Here is a 22,997-nt window from a genome sequence, read left to right on the forward strand (position 1 = left end):
GTCATTCAAAAGAAGACCATAAGAATTAACACGGATTTATCAGAAATAGATGGTGGGCATCAGCTCAGTGCCCAGCAACCTTTCTGGGAAGGGGGATCCTTACCCCAGGGAAGCAGGCAAGGCTCTCCTTGACTTATTTCCTTCTCTCTGGCAGAAATGAGCATGCATGCACACACATATACACCACACACACACACACACACACACACACACACACACACACACTAGATTAGGCTTCAGGTGTCATCCCAAGACTGCCTCCATCCAGAAAGCAGCTGCTTTTACAGTTTCAACCACAAAAGAGACAAGGCCCTCATGTATCTCAAGTGGAAATCATGCAGCCCATGGCACAATGACTTCGTACTGCAGACTTAATACAAACAATCCAACATTTTTCTAGAATAATGAATGGAGGGAACAAATGAGGTTGGACAACAAATAGCAGCTGTAGCCAGCACAGGCCACACTGAAAACTGTAGCCCAATGGCATCTAGAGGGCCATATGGTTCCTATCCATTTTAAAGCCTACAGTTGTTTGTAAAAATATCTTCCATGAAGTGGGGAAGTATTTATTTACTTTATTTTATATGTCACTCTTAAATTGGAACCAAGACAGCTGACAGGAATAACATTTAAATGTCTTTGGTATAGGCATCTACTACCATAGAGTCACAGAGTTGGAAGAGACCTCAAGGGCCACTGACTCCAACCCCCTACCATACAGGAATATACAGTCATAGCACTTCTGACAGACGGCTATCCAGACCTTATTTTAAAACCTCCAATGGAGAAGAATCCATCACTCTCCAAGGCAGGTATTCCACTTGCGAACAGAACTTAGTCAGAAAATTCTTCCTAATGCTTAGGTAGAATATCTTTTCCTGTAGCTTGAATCTATTACAGTTGACCCTCTGTATCCACAGGGTTTCTGTTCTGCCTCCACTCCCACCGATATCAAACATAGTGGAACTTCAAATTCCATTATCATCTATGGACGTGCAACATGTGCATGGCCGCATACACATGCCACCATTGAGGATAATGGGGTGGGGTCATTTGCGGCTGCTCCAATGCCCAGATGGCTAGCCCACCAATATGTAGGATCAATTGTACTCCGTGTCCTAGTTTTTGGAGCAGCAGAAAACAAGTTTGCTCCTTCTTCAACATGACATTATTTCAAGTATTTAAACATGGCTAACATGTCAACTCTTAACCTCTTCTTCTCCTGGCTAAACATACCCAGCTCCCTAGGCCATAGGAAATCGTTTCCAAGTCTCCACTCCCCCATTCAATTAAACTCATTACCATCTACTACATACATTTCCTCCATGGAAAAGGGGCAGTCATGGCATCCAGACAATTTGGTTTGGAGTCATAAATGAACAATTCCAATTCAAAGCAAATAAAGTGAACAAAAAAATCAGAAAGATCTGGTTAACTTCAACGTGAGAATACCATTCCCTCTGTGAGTTCAAATCTATAGTGTCACCTACTGTGTGTGCGGCCTAAATATCCTAAATGCACCAAATCCCATCTGATCTTGGAAGCCAAGCAGGGCTAGCCCCAGTTAGTACGTGGATGGGAGACCACCAGTGAATTCCAGGTTCTGTAGGCTATATTTTAGGGGAAGGAAGTGGCAAAAACCCCTCTGTATTCCTTGCCTGTGATATTATGGGGTTGTCATAAGCAGAGGTGGCTTGAAAGGACACACACACACCAACACATACACATTGTTTGTGTACGTCCCTTGAAGACATCTGTCAATGGTTCCCCAGCAGAATGTCTTTTTATCAGTCTTATCTACAGCAAGTACTGTTCATCCTTACTGCATGAAAAGGCAAGATGTTATTCTTGGAACTAGAAATAATTTTGTAAAAAAGAGGTTACTTCATTATTATCATTTTGATTATCCTATACATTCCATGCACTAAAAAAGAAGGAAAGGGAGGGAGACAATTACATTTCAGAGCTTGCCCTTGGTTTTTCAATCTTTCCAACAGATAGTACAGAAAGGGGAGGAGTGTAGCAAAGCACTAATCTATTGCACAACTATACGTCAACAGTTAATCCAGCAATCTGCAGCTGTTGTGTCAGGGAACCGGAGAGGCTTCTGGGTTACAAAGTGCCATGGAATGAAAAGCACAAACCAACATATTTCTCTGAATCACACAGACACTGTTGAACAGACTGGCTTCTCTTATCTGATTATCTGCTTAGTCACAGTCACTACATGAAGTCATAGCCACTACATAAAAGAGGATAAATGTTAATCTCTGCACATCCAAACTGATATTGTAATGAAGGAGTTCATCTGTTTACACATTTAGCATTTTTATAGAGATATTAGTTGAACAGATGCTGGCTACTCTTCAGCACTTTCCAAGCCAGATGTGCTAACAGGTTATCAGGTTGTTAATGAAATGGGAAGCAATTTACCAGTGCCATGCTACAAGACATAATATTACAGAACTTTAGAGCTAGAAAAGGATCATCCCATCCAACTCCCTGCCATGCAGGAATACACAATCAAAACACTCTCACAGATGGTCATCCAGCCTATGTCATAAAACTTCCATAGGAGACTCCACCACACTTCCTGACAGTGTGTTCTTTTTGATCCATGATAAACCTAAGATTTAAAAAAAAAGGATTGGCATCGAGTATTAATTTAGGTTGCATCCACATTACAGAGATAATCCAGTTCGACACCATCTTAACTGCCATGACTCAATGCTATGAAATTTGAAAAACTGTATTTTTGTGAGACATTTAGCCTTCTCTGTCAGACAGCTCTGCTACCACAACAAACCACAGTTCCCAGGATGCCACAGAATTGAGCCACTGTGGTTAAAGTGGTGTCAAACTGGATTATTTATGCAGGGCGGATAGAGCCTGAGTGGAAAAGAAAGTGGACAGGTCTTGACAATATTGTTTAAATGAGCGTATCAACAGGTTATTTTTCCCCTATATATGAATAACTAGAGAAAAAGATTCCAGACCAGAGCTGAAGATTGTGAGATAAAGAAATATAGCCAAATGGATAAATAACAAAAGAGGCTGATGGAAGTTTTATTTAGATGAAGTTGATAATTATCTATGATTAAAAACAGAATAAATAAGCCCCCCCCCCCACCCTTTGCTTTTGGAGTAAGAAATGGAGAATAACGAAGAGTATTAGGAAAATAAAAACTGGACTTAACATTCAGCAAAAGCAAGGTAGGAAGTAGGATTTTGATAATAGTTTAATAATCTAAATAAATAAATAAATAAATACTTTTATTTATATCCTGCTCTTCTACCATAAGGCAATCAGAGCGGCTTACAGTATAAAAACATCCAATACGTAACATTAAATAATCTAAAATAACTTTTAGATTACACTGTATAAATTTAAGTGGAAATAATTCTGTAAAATGATGTAAGTTACAAATTGAGCATTTTTTGTCTTTTTATTATTACCTGTACTGTACTGAGTGTATTTTGATTATACACTCACCCCTCCTTTCTTGCGGACTTGAGGTACGCAGTCTTCAATATTCAATACAGTACTGACCTCCATTATTTTCAATGGGGTGTGCCCTTGTAACGCACGCCTCATGCACGCTTGCGGACATGCGCCCCCTTCAAGCCTATGGGACTTGAATATTGGTGAGGCTGCATTTTTGCACCGGGGGGGGGGGTCTGGAATGGATGCCCTGTGAAAACGGAGGCATATACGTACAGAATAACAGTATTTTCTGAATAAAAAAGTATTTTTAAAAAAATAAAATAAACATGCTATCATGTTTCCTCTTACCCTTCTGTTCTCCAGGCTAAAAATACCCAGCTCTCTAAGATACTCCTCATAGAGGATGGCTTCCAGACCTCTTGCCCTCTTTGCAGGTAGTTTAGCTGGTATTAGGATTACTCCTCTCTATTTAATTATATCCCAAAGGAACTAGAGGTCATGAGTGCATGATGGTTGAATGTGTATGAGGAAGAGGAATATTGCAGCATTTGGTAGATTGCAATCCTGTTCTGAAATACCATGTGATTCAAAAAGAGTGGTGCAAAAGTAAATCTGTTCTTATTTGGTTTTGCACCATTCTTTTTGAATCACTCTGTACATCTTCTTATCCAGCAGCACATCATGGAGATGCATTGCTAATACTGACCACACAAAAAGCAGTACCAGAGACAGCTGAAGGAAGTCCATTGTGAGAACTCACTACCCAATCTTTGAGTTCATATTTTGAAATCAAATGTTTGGAGTTTATTGCTCAATTCCTCCACTTTTTTGTACTGGAGTAGGGTTGCCATAATTGTCCACTCGGGACAAAAAGTGGAACAAAATCCAGAAAAACCGAGGACCTTAAATGTCCTACATTTTGGGCTGAATTTTGTCCTGCAGTTGTCCTACAGTTTGGTCTAGATTTTGTCCTACATTTTGTCCCGGGTTTATGGCAACCCTATACTGGAGGCTCAAATTTCTAGCAGAGGCCTAAGAAACAAGGGCACAAAATTTCACTGCCAAGAAGCCAAGGATATTTATTTCAAAAACAAAATCAACATGTGTTCAGTAAATGAAATTGGATGAAGGGGGAAATGTTTGAAAACTATGTCATTTAAACATTTCTGATGATGAAAGCCAAGTTTTATATTTGCTTTTCAAACATGCTAACTCAAACATTCTCTGTTAAATCCTTATGTGTATATGTGTGTATATATGTGTATGTGTGATATTTATATGAGGATCACATTCTTAACACAGTGAAGAATAAAAAAGCATTCTCCTGAACATTACAAAATTAGCCTCTAAAGTGTCCTTCATGGCATTATGTCAGACATACATTTAAAAATGAATAAACCACCATATGATTTTCTGTCTGTGCTGAGGTTTAGATCAGTGTTGGCCAGTCCCCTCTGCCAGGGTGGTGGGCCCAAGTAAGATGACTTGCACCTGTAGAATTATGGACTCCAAAAGATTCCTGAATGATCTTGGGAGGCTCCTGTTGCATGGCTAGTACTTCTGACAAACCTATGGTCTCACGGTGGAATGGTAAGAAAGAAAATGTAATTTTCTCCTGTGATTACTTATTACCCCATCCTCAAAATGTCCTCCCAGTTCCCCAAGGAACTGCAGGTCATGCAAGTTGACTGCTGCAACACACGTTTAATAATTACTATGATCAGGAACAATGAAAAACAGATTATCAAGCCTATTTTGTAGCAGGGGTGGCAATGAAGTAGTGTTCTCAATATGTTGTCGCAACCACCATGTTCTCAAGCTATGGTGCTGGTGAATGGATTGTTGAAATCAGACCTTGGGGGAAATCCTCATAGGGAAGACAGTTATGGCAATCCTGCTTCACCCACTTTGGGTCACTCATATACATGTTGAACTTTACATTTCTGATAGTGTCCCTGTGGAGATAAATTCAGTTTGGCCCTTGGGAAGCATAACTTTCCTCCTTATGAAAAAGATAGCCAACATCCTGCATCAAAGAGATGTACCGTAACTTTATGCTCATGGTGTTATGGCTCTGTTGTGCTATGCCACCTCATTATAGAACTGTGACACTGCACAACCAAAAATGTTCATCACACACTGATGCACATCATACAATGCACCAGCATGTATTGATGTACACTGCAGAACAGCCAATGAACAATAATGTACTGCAGCACTCCTGTTTCATAACCTTCAACATGGGCTAAGATGGGGCAGGGAGATTTGCGGGAGCTCCAATCCTTGGATCGCTAGCCAATTTATTTGTGGGCTCACTGTAATACACCGCATATTAAACTACCCTTGAAGATGAGTCAGAAGCTGCATAGTTTTAAGAGAAGAGTGCATCACTCTGGTTCTTTAAGAGTGACAATAGTGGCCTATACTCTCCATCTGCTCTGATTTGGCAGGGACAGTCCTCCTGATTAATGTGCTATCGTTCCACTTTTTCAGTTGTTTTTAAAATGCCATTTCTCTCTGCTCCTCCCACTTTCTTCCTTCATTGTTGTCAACTTACTTCAGTTGCTGCAAACAACTAGTTTGCATTCAACTCAGCAGCCTCTCCTAGTTTGTGTGATCCTTCTCCCATTTTTGCCATCTTGCCATCTGATGTTTTTTGTCCTCCTGCATTCTGCATTTATCTGTGAAATATTAGGAGGGTATGCTGACTAGCCACTTCTGAGCCTAAGTTCAAGGTATTGGCACTCAGCTAGTAAAGCCCTAAATTGTTTTGGATCCCAACACTTGAAATCTCTCCTGAAGGGACAAAAACATTAGACTTCTCTATATACTTTATTGTCCGCAAGTTCTTTTGCCAGGGATGACTCACTGTGTAAAAATCAGGCCTTCTCTATGACAGCCCCCCCCCCCACCAAAATTATGAAAAGGATAACCCTCCAAAAAGGAAAATAATGATGAGGGAAAAGACCAGAAGTTGAGGGAAAAGGTGGCGAAAATTGCAGTTCAATGCATTTCAGGCAATATCCTTCTTCAGGAGTGCTTATGAAGGAGTGATTCATAAATATAAGAAATAAACCAGGAGTCACTGAAACGTCCCCTGGATTTATCCTTCATTGTTAGACACACTGTGAAAAAGGATCTTATTCAAAACCAAACTATGTTGGGTTTGTAATACAAAATTTCCATCTCTAAATGCCCAGCATCTTGGGATACATATAGCACCAGCACATGAACTAACATTGATTATATCAATACCAGGTTAAAACCTATAGATGGAGACATTTTAAGCCATTATGCTGGTTTCTTTGCTCTGTTTTTTATAACACTTTGGTGATTTTCTAGATTTTTATTGTGCTTTATTGTATTATGTTCTGACATATTTTGTTTTTGTGGCTTTTATATGGGGTATGTGTTTTAGTTGTTTTAACTTCTGTATGTTTTTATGTTAATTTGATACTTTTTAACAAGATTATAATAACTGGGGTTTGTTTTTTGTTTTTTGCTTGATTGTGGATTTTACTTGGGCAAGTAAAACTGGCATGTGCTGAAGCAACAATTAGCCCAGTAATAAGAGAAGCCCTTGTTGTTGTTAATTTAAAACAAATTATACTTCAAATGGAAAGTATTTAAGCACATAGTTCAACAGAACATAAGAATAGCCAAATTGGATCAGACCAAACACTCTTTCATTCCAGCATTCTGGTTCCACAGTGGCCTACTAAATGCCTCTTGGGAAACCCACAAGCAGGAAATGAGTGCAAAAGCATGTTCTTGCTCATGTTCCCCAGCAACTAGTAGTGACACGTAATATGCAGATATCATGAATAGTAGCCATTGACATCCCTGTCTTTTAAGAAATAAAGTTTATTATCATTATCATTTCATTAATTTGTCTAATTTTCTTTTAAAAATATCAATTGAGGTAGCTATTACTGAACTTCAGGATAGTGAATTCTGTGTTTCTATTTTTTTTCCAATTTCAACAGTGGCAATTTATTGTAACATATATGGCTGGATCCAGTTTTATTGAGACATTAAAGGACATTACAGACAAAATATATATATTTCTGTAAGAGAGCAATATAAAGTTTCTTTTTTAAAAAAAAGACAATACATGAGCAGCGGGAAGTTCGTTACTCCGCGGCGGCGGCGGCGTTTGTCACCCTGGTTTTTTTTTTTAATTAATAAGGTTTTTAAAGTGATTTTATCTTATAAAGGACCTTGGGACCTTTTCTGCAAGAAAGGTGGCATAAAAATGAAAACAGTAATAATACTGATGAAGTGCTTTTCAAAAAGTACATTTAATAATTTAATAACAAACATTAATAGAATTATTAAAATAATAAAGAATGTTTGCTTCCAGGAAATAATTCACAGCTTTGCTCCTTTTAAGTAATATAAACCAGCTTGTAAGATTTGCCATGGAAAACTTCTAACATTCACGTTTACTATGATTTATACAACTACAGTAAACGGTACTTAAACAAAACAGATCCCTACTGAAAGCCTGTAATATAAATACTAGCAAAATATGAGAACAAAAGAATGGAAAAGGATGGCATGAGCCAAGCATAAATCTAGTCAAATACTCTTCAAAAATTATAAACATGCACATAATTATTCCAAATTATTATGCTTCCACCAGAGCCAGAAGCAGCTAAATTTGGACCACAAAATAAGTAAGTAGGGGTGGATACAACTCTGACAAAAGTTAAGATATATACATGGGTAATTCATCTGGTAGAGAGCTATCATGGTGTAGTGGTTTGAGCATAGAACTACAACTCTGGAGATCAGGATTCAAATCCTTGCTGGGCCATGGAAACTGACTAGGTGACTTTGGACAAGTCACACTCAAAGGATGGCAATGGCAAACTGCTCTGAAAAAAATGTGCCAAGAAAACCCCATGATAGGTTCCGCCTTCGGGTCACCATAAGTCAGAAATGACTTGAAGACACAAACTCAACAACAACTCACCTGGTGAAAATTATCAATGCACCCACACAGGGTTGGGAAGGAGGGGTAACACAACTAATGTTAAATCAACATATATGATGTCAGTGAAGCATCACATGGTCAGCAAACACACACAAAATCCTGAAGCACCCCAGCAAGAGAAAAGAAACACGGCATTACACCCTTTAAAAGTACGATAATTTCCTCATGCCCAAGGAGCAGTATATTAGACTCCAAAGCTCTTTTTGAAATTACTAGGAAACAGATTTGACAGCATTGTACTGATTAATATGTTTACAAGTTAATGTTATAAAACAGTAGTATTTTCCCCAAAGAATATATAGCACTGAAAAAATTGTCAAGATTTTGTTCACTCTACATCAGAGAGAGAGTGGCAAAACTGATACAGGTTATTATTAGATTCCATGCCTGGATTCAAGGTACCTATTATTCAGGCTGACTTTACCAAATGGAGAAAAATGTATGACCCAAAGACAGTGAGATGCAACAATTTACCATCCCAACCTCTGTCTATCCAAGAATACTCACACTAAAGAACACACTTTTTTCTCACACAGACCAGAGCCACCCCATAGTTAAAGATAACAAGAGGTCTGTCAAAGTTGGAACAGTCAATCACACACCTCTAAAGTATCAAAGGATGTATATGCCCTTTGGAAAACAGAATACAGAAGATTCTCATTCTGTAAAAATATTGACCCCAAGTTAGAAAGTAGCCTTACTACCAAAACTGGAAAACTTGGCAGCTTAATATTTCACAATTGCTTTAATATACAATACATTATTAATCAGCCTTGCATAGCCCACTGCACATACCTTACTACTGCATTAACAGTTTAGAATTTAAGATACCATGAAGACAGATACAAAAGAGGCTGTATTCTGAAATAGCTGAGCTCCATAAAGTACTGTGCAGTTTTAACATGAATTCATGTTAAAACTTTATGGAGCTCAACTATTTCAGAATACAGCCTCTCTTTTGTATCTGTCTTCCCCGTTTTTGCATCACCAAGTGTGAGACTAACAAGAGAAACTATCATGAAAGGTATTATTTTTAGGATGAGCAGGTAAACAGCTAACATTAAACCCTTCCTTCCAAGATGACTTCCCCATAGCCTCAAACAACTTGAGCCTTTTGCAGACCTATTTATATTGTAGTGCTTCTGGGCATTGGGGGTAGATTGCCATCTGCTGACAGAAAGCAAAGTAGCTGCAGAGACGACAAACGTGACTAACCAGAAAAAAGCATTCCAATAATTCTTTTCACTGAAAGAATCAGGATGATAAAAGAAAGCTAAAAACCGCTTACAATTTGAGACTTTTATTAATGAGCAAAATGATTGCTGGTTTTTAAAACATCCCTATTTTAAGAATTCACAATTCAATTCAAAATGTCTGTTTTTTAAAAAAATGAAATACCATAAAAAGACTAAACAGCAGGGAAAGTACTTTACAATATGAAGGGTCTGGGAATCCTGCAGATAGAATAAGCCTATGTGGGAACTGAGGGCAAACACATATGGGGAGCAGCTTCCTGTGAGTACAGTTCTGGTGGAAGAGTTGGCCCAATTTCCCATAAATCAATGCTCTGAAGCTACTGTATATACTCATGTATAAGTCTAGAAATTTAGGTCAAAAATGAGTCAACATATGCATGGGTCAATGTAAGTATTATATCTTAACTCTTATTTAAAAGAAGGAAACACCCTCTGGTGAAAAGCAAGGGTATAATCTGAGCCCCTATACTCTCTCATCCATCCAGTCTTAAGAGTAAACACAATGTCTTTGACATTGTTTTACTTTGCTTCATCCTTTAGATCCTTTGCTGTATGCCCCGATGTTTTACCCTCAGCATATCCACAGGTCATAGCAAAATCCATAATTCTGGCCCCAAAACTTGCCCTCAACTTATACAGTACATGAGGTCAATTTATAGTCCAGTATATATGGTATTTGATATGGTGGATCTGCAGTCCCCCACCACATGCCAGAGACCTCTACTACTTCAACCACGCTGTAGGCCACTATTTTGAGTAGTACTGCCTTAAATCACAGCCTGCTTCATTTGGAAAGGTCCCCCAACACTGTAGTAAGAATGGGCAAGGCTTGAAGGAACTGCTGGGGGGCGAAGAGGGGGAGAATCAGCTTAAGCCAGTTCTGTTGCACATGCCTATATCTGGATTCATACCAAAGAATGGCAATAAAAGCCATTCAGCAGAGGAAAATAATACTTCAGAAAGATGGAGGACTCTCCTTCTTTGGAGGTTTTTAAGCAGAGGTTAAGTGACCCTGCTCTCAGGAATTCTTTAGTTGTGGATTCCTGCACTGAAGGAAGGACCCCTTCCAACACTACAATTCTATGACTAACTCATCAAAAAATGAACACTAAAATGTAATTTGACAGCTTTTAAGGCAATACAGTCATCCCTTCCGATTCTCAGGGGATCTGTTCTGGACCACCACCACCACCACCCACGCAAATCAGAAAAATTGCTGATAGTGGGGTCCCATTTATTTCAATAGCTGCATGCTCCCATGCAGATGCACACACCATTTTGTTCCCTCCCTGCTTGCTGTCTGGTGAGCAATCAAGACCACATATCCCAAGTCCGCGAACAGGGAGGAACAACTGTAGTACTAAAGACGTCATTTCTCCAGCTCTTCTGTTACCCTTTTAGTATTTTAAAGTTTACTCTTGTGAGAAAAGTGTCGAAAAAAGTTCATGCTTTATCAGGCCAATTGTTTATGTCTCAGTCTGGATCCAACCTGTGTATTTACACTTTCAATTTCTGCAACTGCCAACAAAGCACACATCAAGGTAGGGGCTGTATGCATGGGACAAAAGGCCCATCTTGCTCCCCCCCCCCCTCTAGCAGCCTGGTGTTATCCTGTTTAGATGATGCAGGCCAACAGCACCAAAACAGGACAGGCAGACTGGACACCATTTTGGAAGATATGGCCCAATGGCCCTTAGCCCAATTCAACGCAGTTCCTAGAAACCCTGCTGTGACAAGCAGTAGTTCAGACTGCTGGGCACCCCATTACATGCCACTGCCGTTCTCCTTGCAGGACCCAGTCACAACCTTTTATGTTGGAAAGGGGTGCCTTTCCAGGCACCCTATATCCACCCTTATGGACCACAGCAGGTGCCAGCAAAGGGAACGGTGGTGATGAAGCAAGGCAACAGTGGCAGCCCCATGATGTGGTAGCAGCCTGTCGCCACACCAGATTAAGTAAGCAATGGGAGTGAGAACAGACCAGATCGACGGGCAGAATATGACAAAAGTAGACTGCCATAAGGAAGCACAAGCAAAAAACATGTTCATTCCCAACAGCACCAACAAGAAAAAATAAGTGCTGTACTGCTGGCAACTAAGAGACACGAGTTTAAAATAATTCTGTCATCTGTGGAAATTACAAACTATGTTTTAATTCCCACAGATGGTCAAATCATTTTAAATTCATGCCTGCTACTCTGTTGTTGTTAATTGCCAAAGACAGAAAGAGAATATACAGCACTAAGTCAGAAAATTTACCTGTATGATATTTAGTTTATAAGGCAAAGCGATCACTATCAACAACAGACCGAGAATAGGCTGCTTTGTGTGAAGTAACACCTAAGTTTCTACAGTGTTAGAGAATGTCAGCCACTGAGAAAAGGCATGATAAGCCTTCTGTGAGAGCAGGCCTGCAAGGGGAAAAAACAACTTCACACTGAACCTTGCGACAGGAAGAGTTGTGGAGCGGAAGGGAGTGGTCATACAAGGGAACTTAGACAGGAAGGCTCAAGGAGGAAATGCCTGTGGCCTGGGTAGAGTTCATGAAGTTACCTTTACAAAATGAGTAGTTATATTGTATATACTCGACTATAGGTCGACCTCATGTATAAGTCGAGGGCAGGTTTGGGGTCCAAAATTATAGATTTTGCTGTGACTTTTGGATAAGTTGAGGGTAAAATTTAGGGGCACATAGCAAAGGTTCTAAAGCAGTGGTCTTTAAGGGATTTTAGACTTCAGCTCTCAGAATCTCAGACTATTGACCATCATGGCTGAGGCTTCTGGGAGCTGATGTCCAAAATCTCTTAAAGGGCACAGTTTGGGGGCCACTAAAGGATGAAGCAAAGCAAAACAATGTCAAAGAATTTACAAAATTCCAGCAGACATAACTCTTTGTGCTTACTCTTAAGACTGGATGGATGAGAGAGTAGAGGGGGTTGGTGCTTCACATATCATACTCTTGCTTTTCACCAGGAGATGGTTCCTTCTTTTAAATAAGAATTAAAATACAGTACTTACTTTGATCGACAGATAAGTCGACTCAGTTTTTTTACCTATATTTCTAGAGTTATACATGAGTATGCACAGTAGTTCCAAACGGTCCCCAAGGGTAGTTAGTTACCATTATAGTTATGACTGGCTTTTTAAAATTACCTTATAGTTGAAAAGTGGCTAAAAATGTCACTTGTTATGTTTCTAAAAACTAAGAATGCTAGAAATCCAGGATACTACAAAACACAATAAAGTAGGAAGACCACACATAACACATTACTGTAACAATAACAATAGGATAACAAGTTTTGGGGAGATGTTGTCTCTCCCCTCCTCTCCCAAACATTCTGAATCCTTTTGGATACAGAGAGTATTTAACGGATGGTATTTGAGCATGTGTTGAGGGTCCCCAGACACAGAGCAGAACTTAATTATGCATTGCACCAAGTGCTACAACTCTGATTAATCAAGGAGCTCATGAGAATAGATATTTAAGTATCCTTTAATCTTAATTATGCACTGGCATAGTGTTGAAATACTGATGCCCTTGAAAGTTCAAATGTTTAATAGGGAACACAGTTTCTGGCCCTTTCTCCCTTTAAAGTTGGGTCTGTGCTTTGTGAGCATAAAACTTTTCATATTGAATTGCTAGTCTAGAGGGTTTTTCCCCCTTTAAAGATCAGTTTAATCCACTGGTACAGCACTGTTTCATTAGTAAGGCTGAAAAATGCTATGCATGCTGATCTCTGGGCTGTATACTACATATACTCAACTATAGGTCAACTTCATGTATAAATCAAGGGGAGGTTTTGGGGCCAAAATTATGGATTTTGATAAGACCCATGCATAAGTCGAGGGTAAAATTTAGGGGCATGTGGCAAAGGATCTAAAGGATGAAGCAAAGGAAAACATGTCAGAGAATGTACAAAATTCCAGCAGCCATAACTCTTTGTGCTCACTCTTAAAGCTGGATGGATGAGAGAGAAGAGGGGATCGGTGCTTCCAGGACAGATTATACTTTTCCCTTTCACAAGGCAATGGTTTCTTCTTTTAAATAAGAGTTAAGATAGAATACTTACATTGACCCATGGATAAGTCAACTTAGGTTTTTGTGATCAATTTTTTGACCTAAATTTCTAGACTTATACATGAATATAAACAGTTCTTGTCAACCAACCTCTAGCTTTCTTCTCAGCTTTAGAGCTGGAAAAGGGGAGAACTGCTGGGATGATCCTTGCTCCTCTCCGTAACTCCAAGGGAGAAAGGCTGGGGCTTTTCATAGCTGCCAGAACGCAGCAGCACAGGTGCCATGACAAAAAAAAAATGTGGAAACCTGGACCACAAACACTGGCACAAAATTAACAGAAGATAATCCAATTGATTCTAATATCCACACTTTTGAGAAATGAGAAATCATTAATTCTCACCAACTCACACCTTTTCTGAGATTCCTTTAAAAAGTAGCACACCTCTATTGGACACCAGAGAAACTTTAGGGCTAACCTGCATGTTATGACTGCTCTTTAGGGACTGTGGCAGTTCTGTGTATTAAAACTTTTCATCCTAAATGAGATTTTTTTCCTGTGGTTTATCTGTAATGGCAAAGTTGCTTTAATAGCTCTGGTGTCTGGTAGATGTACTAGTTCATGGTTTCCTTAGGTCTTGCAGCTAGTGCCAACTGAAAATGTTCCCCGGATCTCTATAAAGTACATTCTCAGTTTGTGTTTCATGCCCACCAGCTCCTCCCTTTTACTCAAAATGCATCATAGAAAAGCTGTCAGTGGCCCTGGCTGGAAGGATCAGATCATACAATCGATTGACAACTATGAATCTGCACACATGTGATTATTGTTTTGAATTTCTAGTCTGTGTATTCTGTTGTGAAAGTGAGTTACTTGAACTAACCCCAGTCTTGCTCTGGGTTCTCTAGATCTCTAAATTTGCTTTGTGCCCCTAGAATTGTTTTTAAATTTGTCTTCCATTTTTAAACGAATGATCTTTTAAAATATTTTAATAGTTTCATACCATTTTAATTGTCAGCTTTGTAGGCTTCTAATTGTACTGTGTTTTTAGACTGTAAGCTGCTTTGGGTCCTAGTCTTGGGAGGAAAGCAGGATAGTAATAAATACTGTATACAGTAATAATAATTGTCAAATGATAAAGATATCTTATTCCACTGTGGTAGAAGCTACCAGAGGGACCAAGATATTGCAAGACTACAACTCCTATCACCCATAAATACAGACCATGCTCCCTAGGACTAGAATAAGTTAGAGCAAAGCTTCTTAAGCTATCTAATGTGGGGACCAGCACCATAGGTGGGTGCACTGGGTACAATTGTTCCTATCTGTCCTGGATACTTGCCAGGGGCCAGCAGCTAACAGCTCAGGGAATGGCACCGGTCCATGGACTATCACCTTGGGTAGCAACAACATCTGAAGGTCCCAGATTCCCCAGCCCTTCATTTACAAGAATGGGGGTATTTTCACCTTCTTTTGGGGGCTTCCTGGGCCATTTTTGACCCCAGTGAGGCTTTCTTTTAACAAAAGGAAATGAGTGAAAGTCATTTCCAGTTTCACAAAAAGCTTCACTGAGCCCAATGTCAGAATCCACCTTCATTTGGGCATTCAGGGTGTCTTCTGCCAGATAGATAGATGGATAAATAGATGGATAGATAGATGGATAAGTAGTTAAGCATTCAGGGTGTATTTTACTAGATAGATAGATGGATAGATAGATAGATGGATAAACAGATGGATAGATAGATGGATGAATAGATGGATAGATAGATGAGTACATAGATAGATAGATGAAGAGATAGATGGATGGATAGATAGATAGATAGATAGATAGATAGGTAGATAGACAGATAGAGAGATAGAGAGGTAGACAGATAGACAGATAGATAGATAGATAGATAGATAGATAGATAGATAGATAGATAGATAGATAGATAGACAGACAGACAGAGAGACAGACAGAGAGACAGAGAGAGAGAGAGAGAGAGAGAGAGAGATAGGTAGACATATAGCAACGTTTGGAAAAGTGGGGGGATGCTGCCATGGGGGACAAGCTGGTTGGTCACGTAGGGCATGGCAGTATGTAATTTATGAGGGGTTATCAGGAATCTGAAACCAACCCGGTATACAGCTTTAGATCTCTGCCGGATAGAAGAGCCAGGAACCAAATGGTCAAACCCCCCCCCCTCCTTACTTCCTACAGATCAAAGAAAGGGATGCTACTTCAAAGGCAGAAAAGCTGGGAACCAACTCAAGGGGAGGGGTTGGAGGGAATTTTAAGGTTCTGATTCCATTTGAAACTCTCAGTTTTGGCAAAGACGTGGCGAGAATACTTTGTTCCAGTTCTGTCAATAAATTTTCTGTATCATCTGAAGTTTCTTGTGGATCTTTGGTCAGAGTATTTCCAGAGTCTCACACCCAAATTGGTCACATGCCCCAAAAACATGATAGAAATGCCTCCCATATGGCCTAGAGGGCAATTTTGGAGCAAGAAGGTTTTTCTGAGGAAAAAATATACACTTTTTTTTTCATACCTGGGGACCGAAGAGGCTTCTGATGGTGGTGGAAATACCCTCCACACTGCCAGAGAGCACTTTGGGGCAAAATTTGACACACACACCCCAGGTACCGCATGCACCCCATGGGCCCCCACTTTGCCCACCTGCTTTACACATTATGTACAACATTCTCAGTGGCTACTTGCAAGCTATAGAAATCCCTGCTAAGGGAAACGAACATGCCTCTGTTGTCTTTTCACCAGCAGAATAAGACCTTTTGTTCAGAGAGGCCTTTGACTGGATTGCTTCTTAGTGGAGTTTCATCGGTTGGGTGCTGTTAGTTCATTTTCATTTATTTAAAAAAATGCTTTAATCATATTTTTAATTGACTGTTCTTACTGTTGTTTACTTTGAGTGCTATTTTTGTCAGAAAGCTGCTGTATTAAATAAATAAACAAATAAATTAAGGTTCCTTAACATTCAATGTCTACAGTGCTCCTTTTACAAGCCATAATTACTAACGGCCCATACAAACTAAGGCCCCATACAAACAGGCCAACACAAAGCTGCTTTGGGCCACTTTGGAGATATGCTGTTTTAATGATGCATGTGTCCTAAGAGTCCAGACTAAAACACACAAAAACAGTCAGCCTGGCATAGTGGTTTAAATGCTGGACTACAACTCTGGAGACCATGGTTTTATTCCCTGCTTGACCATGAAATCCAGTGGGTGACCCTGGGCAAGTCACATGCTCTCAGCCTCAGGGGAAGGCAAGGGCAAACCTTCTTTGTACAAATTGGCAAGAAAACCCCATTATAGGTTCACCTTAGGGCTATCATAAGTCAGAAACAACTTGAAGGCACACAAGAACAGCAACAAAGCACACAAAATGGTACCACACAGCTAACTAAATCTACTTATGCCTATGATACAACCTCCATTAAAGATATTCTCAACTTGGCATACAACAGGGAAGAGAAGGGAATAGTATTTGTGTTAAGTATATATAGCCTGGGTTAAGGTACTATTTGCCTGACATTTTATTTAAAAACCCCACATTTTATTGAAACAAATATTAAAACAGCCAATTCATTAAGAAACATTACATATTAAGTTTGTCAGCGTCAAGCATTTTCCAGTCAGGGATAGAGAAAACATTGTTCCATACATCTGTCTTTGTAATTTGGAATTATTATTGTATCAGAGTTATTATTGACAAAGCCAAAGTATGGAAGCCTGGTATCATAAAAGTTACCTCATAGCTTTTAGACACTTCTGCTTCTCTGAAGATGCCAGCCACAGATGCTGGCAAAACGTCAGGAATAAGCTCTTCTAGAACATGGCCACATAGCCCGAAAAAACCACAAAAAACTATGGATTCTGGCCATGAAAGCCTTCGACTTACTTCACACTTTTACTTGTGTTGTTCAAAATATAAAAACGATATTCAACCAAAAAACTGATCATAATCCCCCAAGTGTACCAAGACAATTTCTGATCTTGCTGCCAAGAAAAGTAAGGTAGTAAGATATTTGTGCAACAAATGTTGATATTCCTTCAGAAAAAAGAAATAGAAGAACAGTTGCTTGTGAGATAGGAAATGTCTGGCCTATGATCTTACTGATTTGAGAGAAGACATCAGACCAAAATTTTGCTATATCTGGATACTTTCACCAAAGATGAAAGTATGCACCATTATCTTTACACCCGCATCAGCAAGTGCCCTTCAAACTGGGGTTGACCAACCTATTTGCTTCTGATAGCCTTATATTCAACAGCTGAGGACAAGCAATGTCTCTTTCTCTGGAAAATATCACTACATTCTCATGCATAGAGCAAATCTGAAATTATTCTAGATGCTAGGGAAACACAGCACGTCAGTTCTCACATTCCCATCCATTCCAACATGTACTTGTCTCACAGATTCCTCAGTTCTTACCTTTCACAGTTGAAACAATGCTTCTTGAATTTGTGTCTAACTTTCTCACCAGAGAGTTTGGATCTATTTTCACTCCAGCAAAGATGTTTGAGGTCAAAATAACTTGGCCCTGAAAGACATAAAAAAACAACGTGAGGCAACTAATTCCTTTATCATAAGCCCAATTTGGTTCCAAGGGTCGAACTGGATCTATAAGTTCACTTGCTCTGATAAAGAACACATTTGGCTCCAACCCAGAGTATTTATTTATTTATTTATTTAGGTATTTATATCCCGCCCTTCAGCCCTAATGGCTCTCAGGGCGGCTTACATTTATTATTTTTTAACCAGACAGTTCCCTGCCTCCAGGCTTACAATCTAAAAGACACGACACAAAAGGAGAAGGGAATGGTAAGGGGGGGGGGAGGGGATCAGGTCCAGCATTCTTCTCTCCCTCTGAGACTTGGACCAAGGCAGATGGACCGGAGGGAGGACTCTGCTTCTTCCAGGCAGGCCTGGTGGAGCTAGCCTGCCTCTCTCCCCTTCAAGATGGTGGCTGAAGGGAGGGCTCTGCTTCTTCCAGGTAGGCCTGTTGGAGCTCTCCTGCCTCTCTCCCCTTCACACTTATATATTCTTACACTATAAAGTACAAAACATGTTTTAGAACAAACATGTTGGCTCTCTTACTTATTAACCTACCCAGCTTGTTCCAAAATAAGGAAGGCAAAACTTATTCTTTATTACTTATTAGAGAGCCAGTGTGGTACACAGAGCATGTTTACAGAAGTGGCAATGCTCTGTAGTCTACGAATGTTACAAAGACTTAAAACCTCTAGTCCTTTCCTATCCATGGAAAATAAATCTGGTACTGATATCTTAGAAGTGGGAAGCAACCTTATTTTCTATGGTGTCTACCATTACAATATCTTTAACTGAGGGCTTTAATTACTAACTGGTAATAGTTAAAATTAAAAGGTGTACCAGATATTGCCATGGTGGACTTATAAGCAGACTTACATATATAACAGTCAGGCTTTCTCTGTTTGTAAAGAGCAATATTATTTAATAGGCTATTTTGCTGGGAATTAGAAACCCCATGGACCGTTCTACCTGCTTCGCGGGGGGAACAAAGGAGGGGAAAGCGTTCGCTAAGTGCTCCCCTTCGCTTGCCCAACCCTGCCGAGGCGCTGCTTGGTGCAGCCGCGGCCTCCTTCGCACTTTGCCCACCATGCCGGCCCAGAGGAAGAGAGAGGGAGAAACAGCTAGGGAGGATGGGGGACACAATAAGAGAGCGCACCCCGTGCGTGTCGAATAAAGGCTTCCCCTCGGAAACACTGGTCCTTGGAGAGAATGGTTCCGCCCTGCCTAGGGACAGTATATATAGCAGTACTGTACACGCTTATAGTGCTGCTATTCCACTTTGACTGCCTCCTGTTGCATTCTGGGACTTGTATTTTAAGGAGGGGCCTTTAGAATCCTCAGCAGAAAGCTCTTAGGTCTCACTGAACTACAAACCCCAGAATGCAACAGGAGGAGGTAGCCAGAGCACTATGGTCTGGGATTCTGGGAGCTGAAGTCCAAAAACCTGGAGGGCCAGAGTTTGGACATCACTGCTCAAAACATATAGATAAGGGTTTGATTGATGGGTACCCCATGAGGGATAGAGATGTATGTTAGGTGTAATATTTGAACATCCAATAATTGAATGTTTAATTCAGTGTAACCAATGAAATGTGATTTCTAGTTCTCTTTGTTCAAAATGCTATAAAAACTGGATTCGCTTTGAATTTGGGGTTCCCAGTAATTTGGATGAATTTCCTACTGGGAACAATGCTCCAGCTAAATAAACTAAATTTCCTTTTCAAACATGACTCCTGGTTCTCTGTAAGGAAAAGAAATCCACAATAGTAGTGCAACAGTGGTCCCCAAAGTGTGCTCTTTAAGGGAATTTGGACATCAGCTCCCAGAATGCCAGACTATTGGCCAACATGGCTGAGGTTTCTGGGAGATGAAGTCCAAAACCTCTTCAAGGGCACTGTTTGGGCACCACTGATCTAGTGGGTCACAGTTCCAATAATAACATTTAAACCATGATACCTATATGGGGCCAACCAAAATGTGCAATTACATGTTGCAAGGTTTCAAAGCCATGCTGGATTCTTCTTCATCAGGCAAACAGGAGAAAGAAAAATGAAGATGTTAGTCATAGGCCTGCATTTTCTATTTCTGGTCTTAGTTCAGATGGCAGGGAGAGTTATTTATTTATTTATTTATTAGCCATGTGGTCACTGGGAGATTTTCAAATTCAAGGAAATTTAGTGTCCATTTCCAAGTCAAAGAAGATGTTTCCATGGAATCCAGCATGTCTCCTCCCTTTGTTAAGCCACAGGCTCTTGTTTAGGTAGAGAACACCGAATTTCTCAAGAAGTCTTCATGTTTTGCATCAGGAAAACTTTAGATGGTGTAGAGGCAAAGCATGCCAATCAGTCCCAATATTAGAAAAAAATGGCTATATCTTTGTTGGAGGCAGAAGCCTCAGATGGCAAGGTCCCAGTGCACTGGCTCTCCATAAGAATCCCCTGTGATGGCTAAAATGCGGTATCTTGAAATCCAAAGAAACATCCAGGGATAGCCTTGTTGGCCATATAGCAAATCCAATAACACCCAAACATGGATACTTTTATTGGTCCAACTAAACTGGGTCACAGTCGCTGGTGCTGGAGTGAGGACTGAGGAAAACAAAGGATGGGAAAGATGTGATGTCATTGGAAGTGCACCCCGAAGAAGGCTTAGTGGAGTCAGAAGGTCTTAGTCGAGTCAGGAGGAGGTCACAATCTAGGGACCCTGGAAAAACTGTGGCCCCTTTTCTTCTGTAATGAATTGATTCTCCTTCCATGTTCTACTGAAAGCAAGGAAGAGCTTAATAACAAAATCTCCCCATGCAGAAGCACACATCTGAAAGTTTAAATTAAAGCATTGAATTAAACGTTATCATTAGGGTGACAAAAATTGTTTAAAGGAGAGGAACAGGGAGCTTCTTTTCTAGAGATCAAACAATAAGGCAGTGACAAACTAGTTTTACCAGTTTCAAGATAGCCACATTGACTTCAAGTTCCTGTCTTTGATCCTAGAGACACAATGTTTCATACTTTCATTGTCACACAGATACCCGTCTCCATATACAAGCACAATAAAAACGAAAGGCACGGCTCAGAAGTGAGACATAGGTGAGGACTGTGTTGGTCATCATTATTTCTTATTATGTTTCTGATACCTATGGATTTGGAATAAATTTTGGCACAGATGTGAAAAGAACTTTTGTTCCTCAAAGAAAAGTCTTATACATGAGGAGGAAAATTTGATAAAGAAAAATCTACAGCTGTTGGGTCAGAACTACCTCTTTAAATGCTGGTTTATTTTCTCTCTTGTTTTCTCTCGTTTACTCCACTCCCTAAAATTAAGAGCACATAATTTTATGAATGTTTTACTCAGATAAATCTAGCTATTTTTGCTCAGGCTTAGCTAAATAGGTATTCTTTGACCCTGCAGCCTAAAACATGCCTGATTTTTGAATGGTAAAAAACCCCACAAAATTAATTCAAATATATAATATTATTAGTGTTTTAAAATGTATCCTAATCAGCCATAAAACTATTTTAAAATCTAGCTGTAACACTCTTGCTGTATCCACACTGCAGAAGTAATCCACTTTGACACTACTTTAACTGCAATGGCTCAATACTATGGAATTCTGGGAAATGTCATTTGTTGTGGCAGCAGAGCAAGAGCTAGTGAGTGGCTAGGGAATGGTGGACAGCATCTAGCTGTAATTAATTACAGAACTGAGAGAAAATTGTACTCCCAGGACATCCAGGAAGATTAAATCTTCTCCCAGTTCTGGAATCACAATCAGATGCTGCCTAGGCACCCCCTGCAATGTTCTGGCCACTAGTTAACCTCCAACATCGAAAATGTTGGTTGTGCTGGGGAGATGTCATTGCACAAATGGGCACCCATTGTGCATTTAGCCATAAAAACACATATGATGGTGTAACAGAATGTAACAACAGGATATGCCACCAAGAGCATTCCAGCCAAACATCCTGAGGCACTGAAGTGTCCCCTTGCTCTTCCTAATCTAATTTCTGCAGGAAGATATGTGAGTTATTTATTGTGCATTGTGACTAGTCTTTTTGTCCTATATAGTATGCTGTGCAGCACTGAGGAAGTTACCACATATAAGATTGCCTCATATAGAGGCCTCTTAAGAGTGTGGATGCCATAATGAGATCCTATCATAGTACTGCCAGACAAAACAAGGGGAAGGAATTGGCATCTGGATCCTAAGTCTCTGTCTCTCCAGTGAGATCTGTTGTTGCCAGTGTGTGTTTAGGTGCTTTTGTTGTTGTGAGCCTTCAAGTTGTTTCCCAATTTGTTCAGGGTTTTTTTTTCCTTTGCCTTCCTCTGAGACTGAGAGAGTTTGACTTTCCAAAAGTCACCAAGTGGATTTCCATGGTTGACTGGGGATCTGAACCCTGAACTCCAGAGCCATAGTATAATGCTTAAAAAATAAAATAAAATTAGGTGTACTTTATTTGAACTTTAAAATCCTTGTGTTTTACCATTCTGGTGCTTATACATTTGTCAAGGAGGCTACCATCAGTTTAAACCATGTACTGATTTAAATTGTCTTAATAAAAAAACAATAAAATTCCAGAGCAGTGGAAATATAATAAAAACAGGCAGATGCTGCAAGATAGATAGCAAAACAGGTAAATTGCTGAAATCAAGTGTCTGCCAAAATAAGCGAACTTTATCAAAGAGGAAGTCAAGCTGTCCTCCCAGTACAAAGAATTGCACAATTAAT

General features: G+C 39.8%; 1 protein-coding gene across 2 annotated transcripts in view; it reads right to left on the bottom strand.

Moving 5' to 3' along the window:
- The window catches only part of SLX9 (SLX9 ribosome biogenesis factor), a 48,786-nt gene extending 29,359 nt beyond the window's left edge, over positions 1-19,427 (bottom strand). The window contains exons 1-2 of one of the 2 annotated variants that reach the window (XM_042471602.1): positions 19,241-19,427; positions 18,152-18,260 (exon numbers count right to left, since the gene is read on the bottom strand). In XM_042471602.1, the coding sequence (XP_042327536.1) occupies positions 18,152-18,260; positions 19,241-19,360 (229 nt within the window). In that variant the 5' untranslated portion in view covers positions 19,361-19,427. The remainder of the gene's footprint in view (positions 1-18,151; positions 18,261-19,240) is intronic. The other variant, XM_042471593.1, reaches the window with a different exon arrangement.
- Positions 19,428-22,997: the final 3,570 nt, after the last annotated feature.

This window comes from Sceloporus undulatus, chromosome 1 (genome assembly GCF_019175285.1).
Source record: "Sceloporus undulatus isolate JIND9_A2432 ecotype Alabama chromosome 1, SceUnd_v1.1, whole genome shotgun sequence".
Taxonomy (NCBI): Eukaryota; Metazoa; Chordata; class Lepidosauria; order Squamata; family Phrynosomatidae; genus Sceloporus; species Sceloporus undulatus.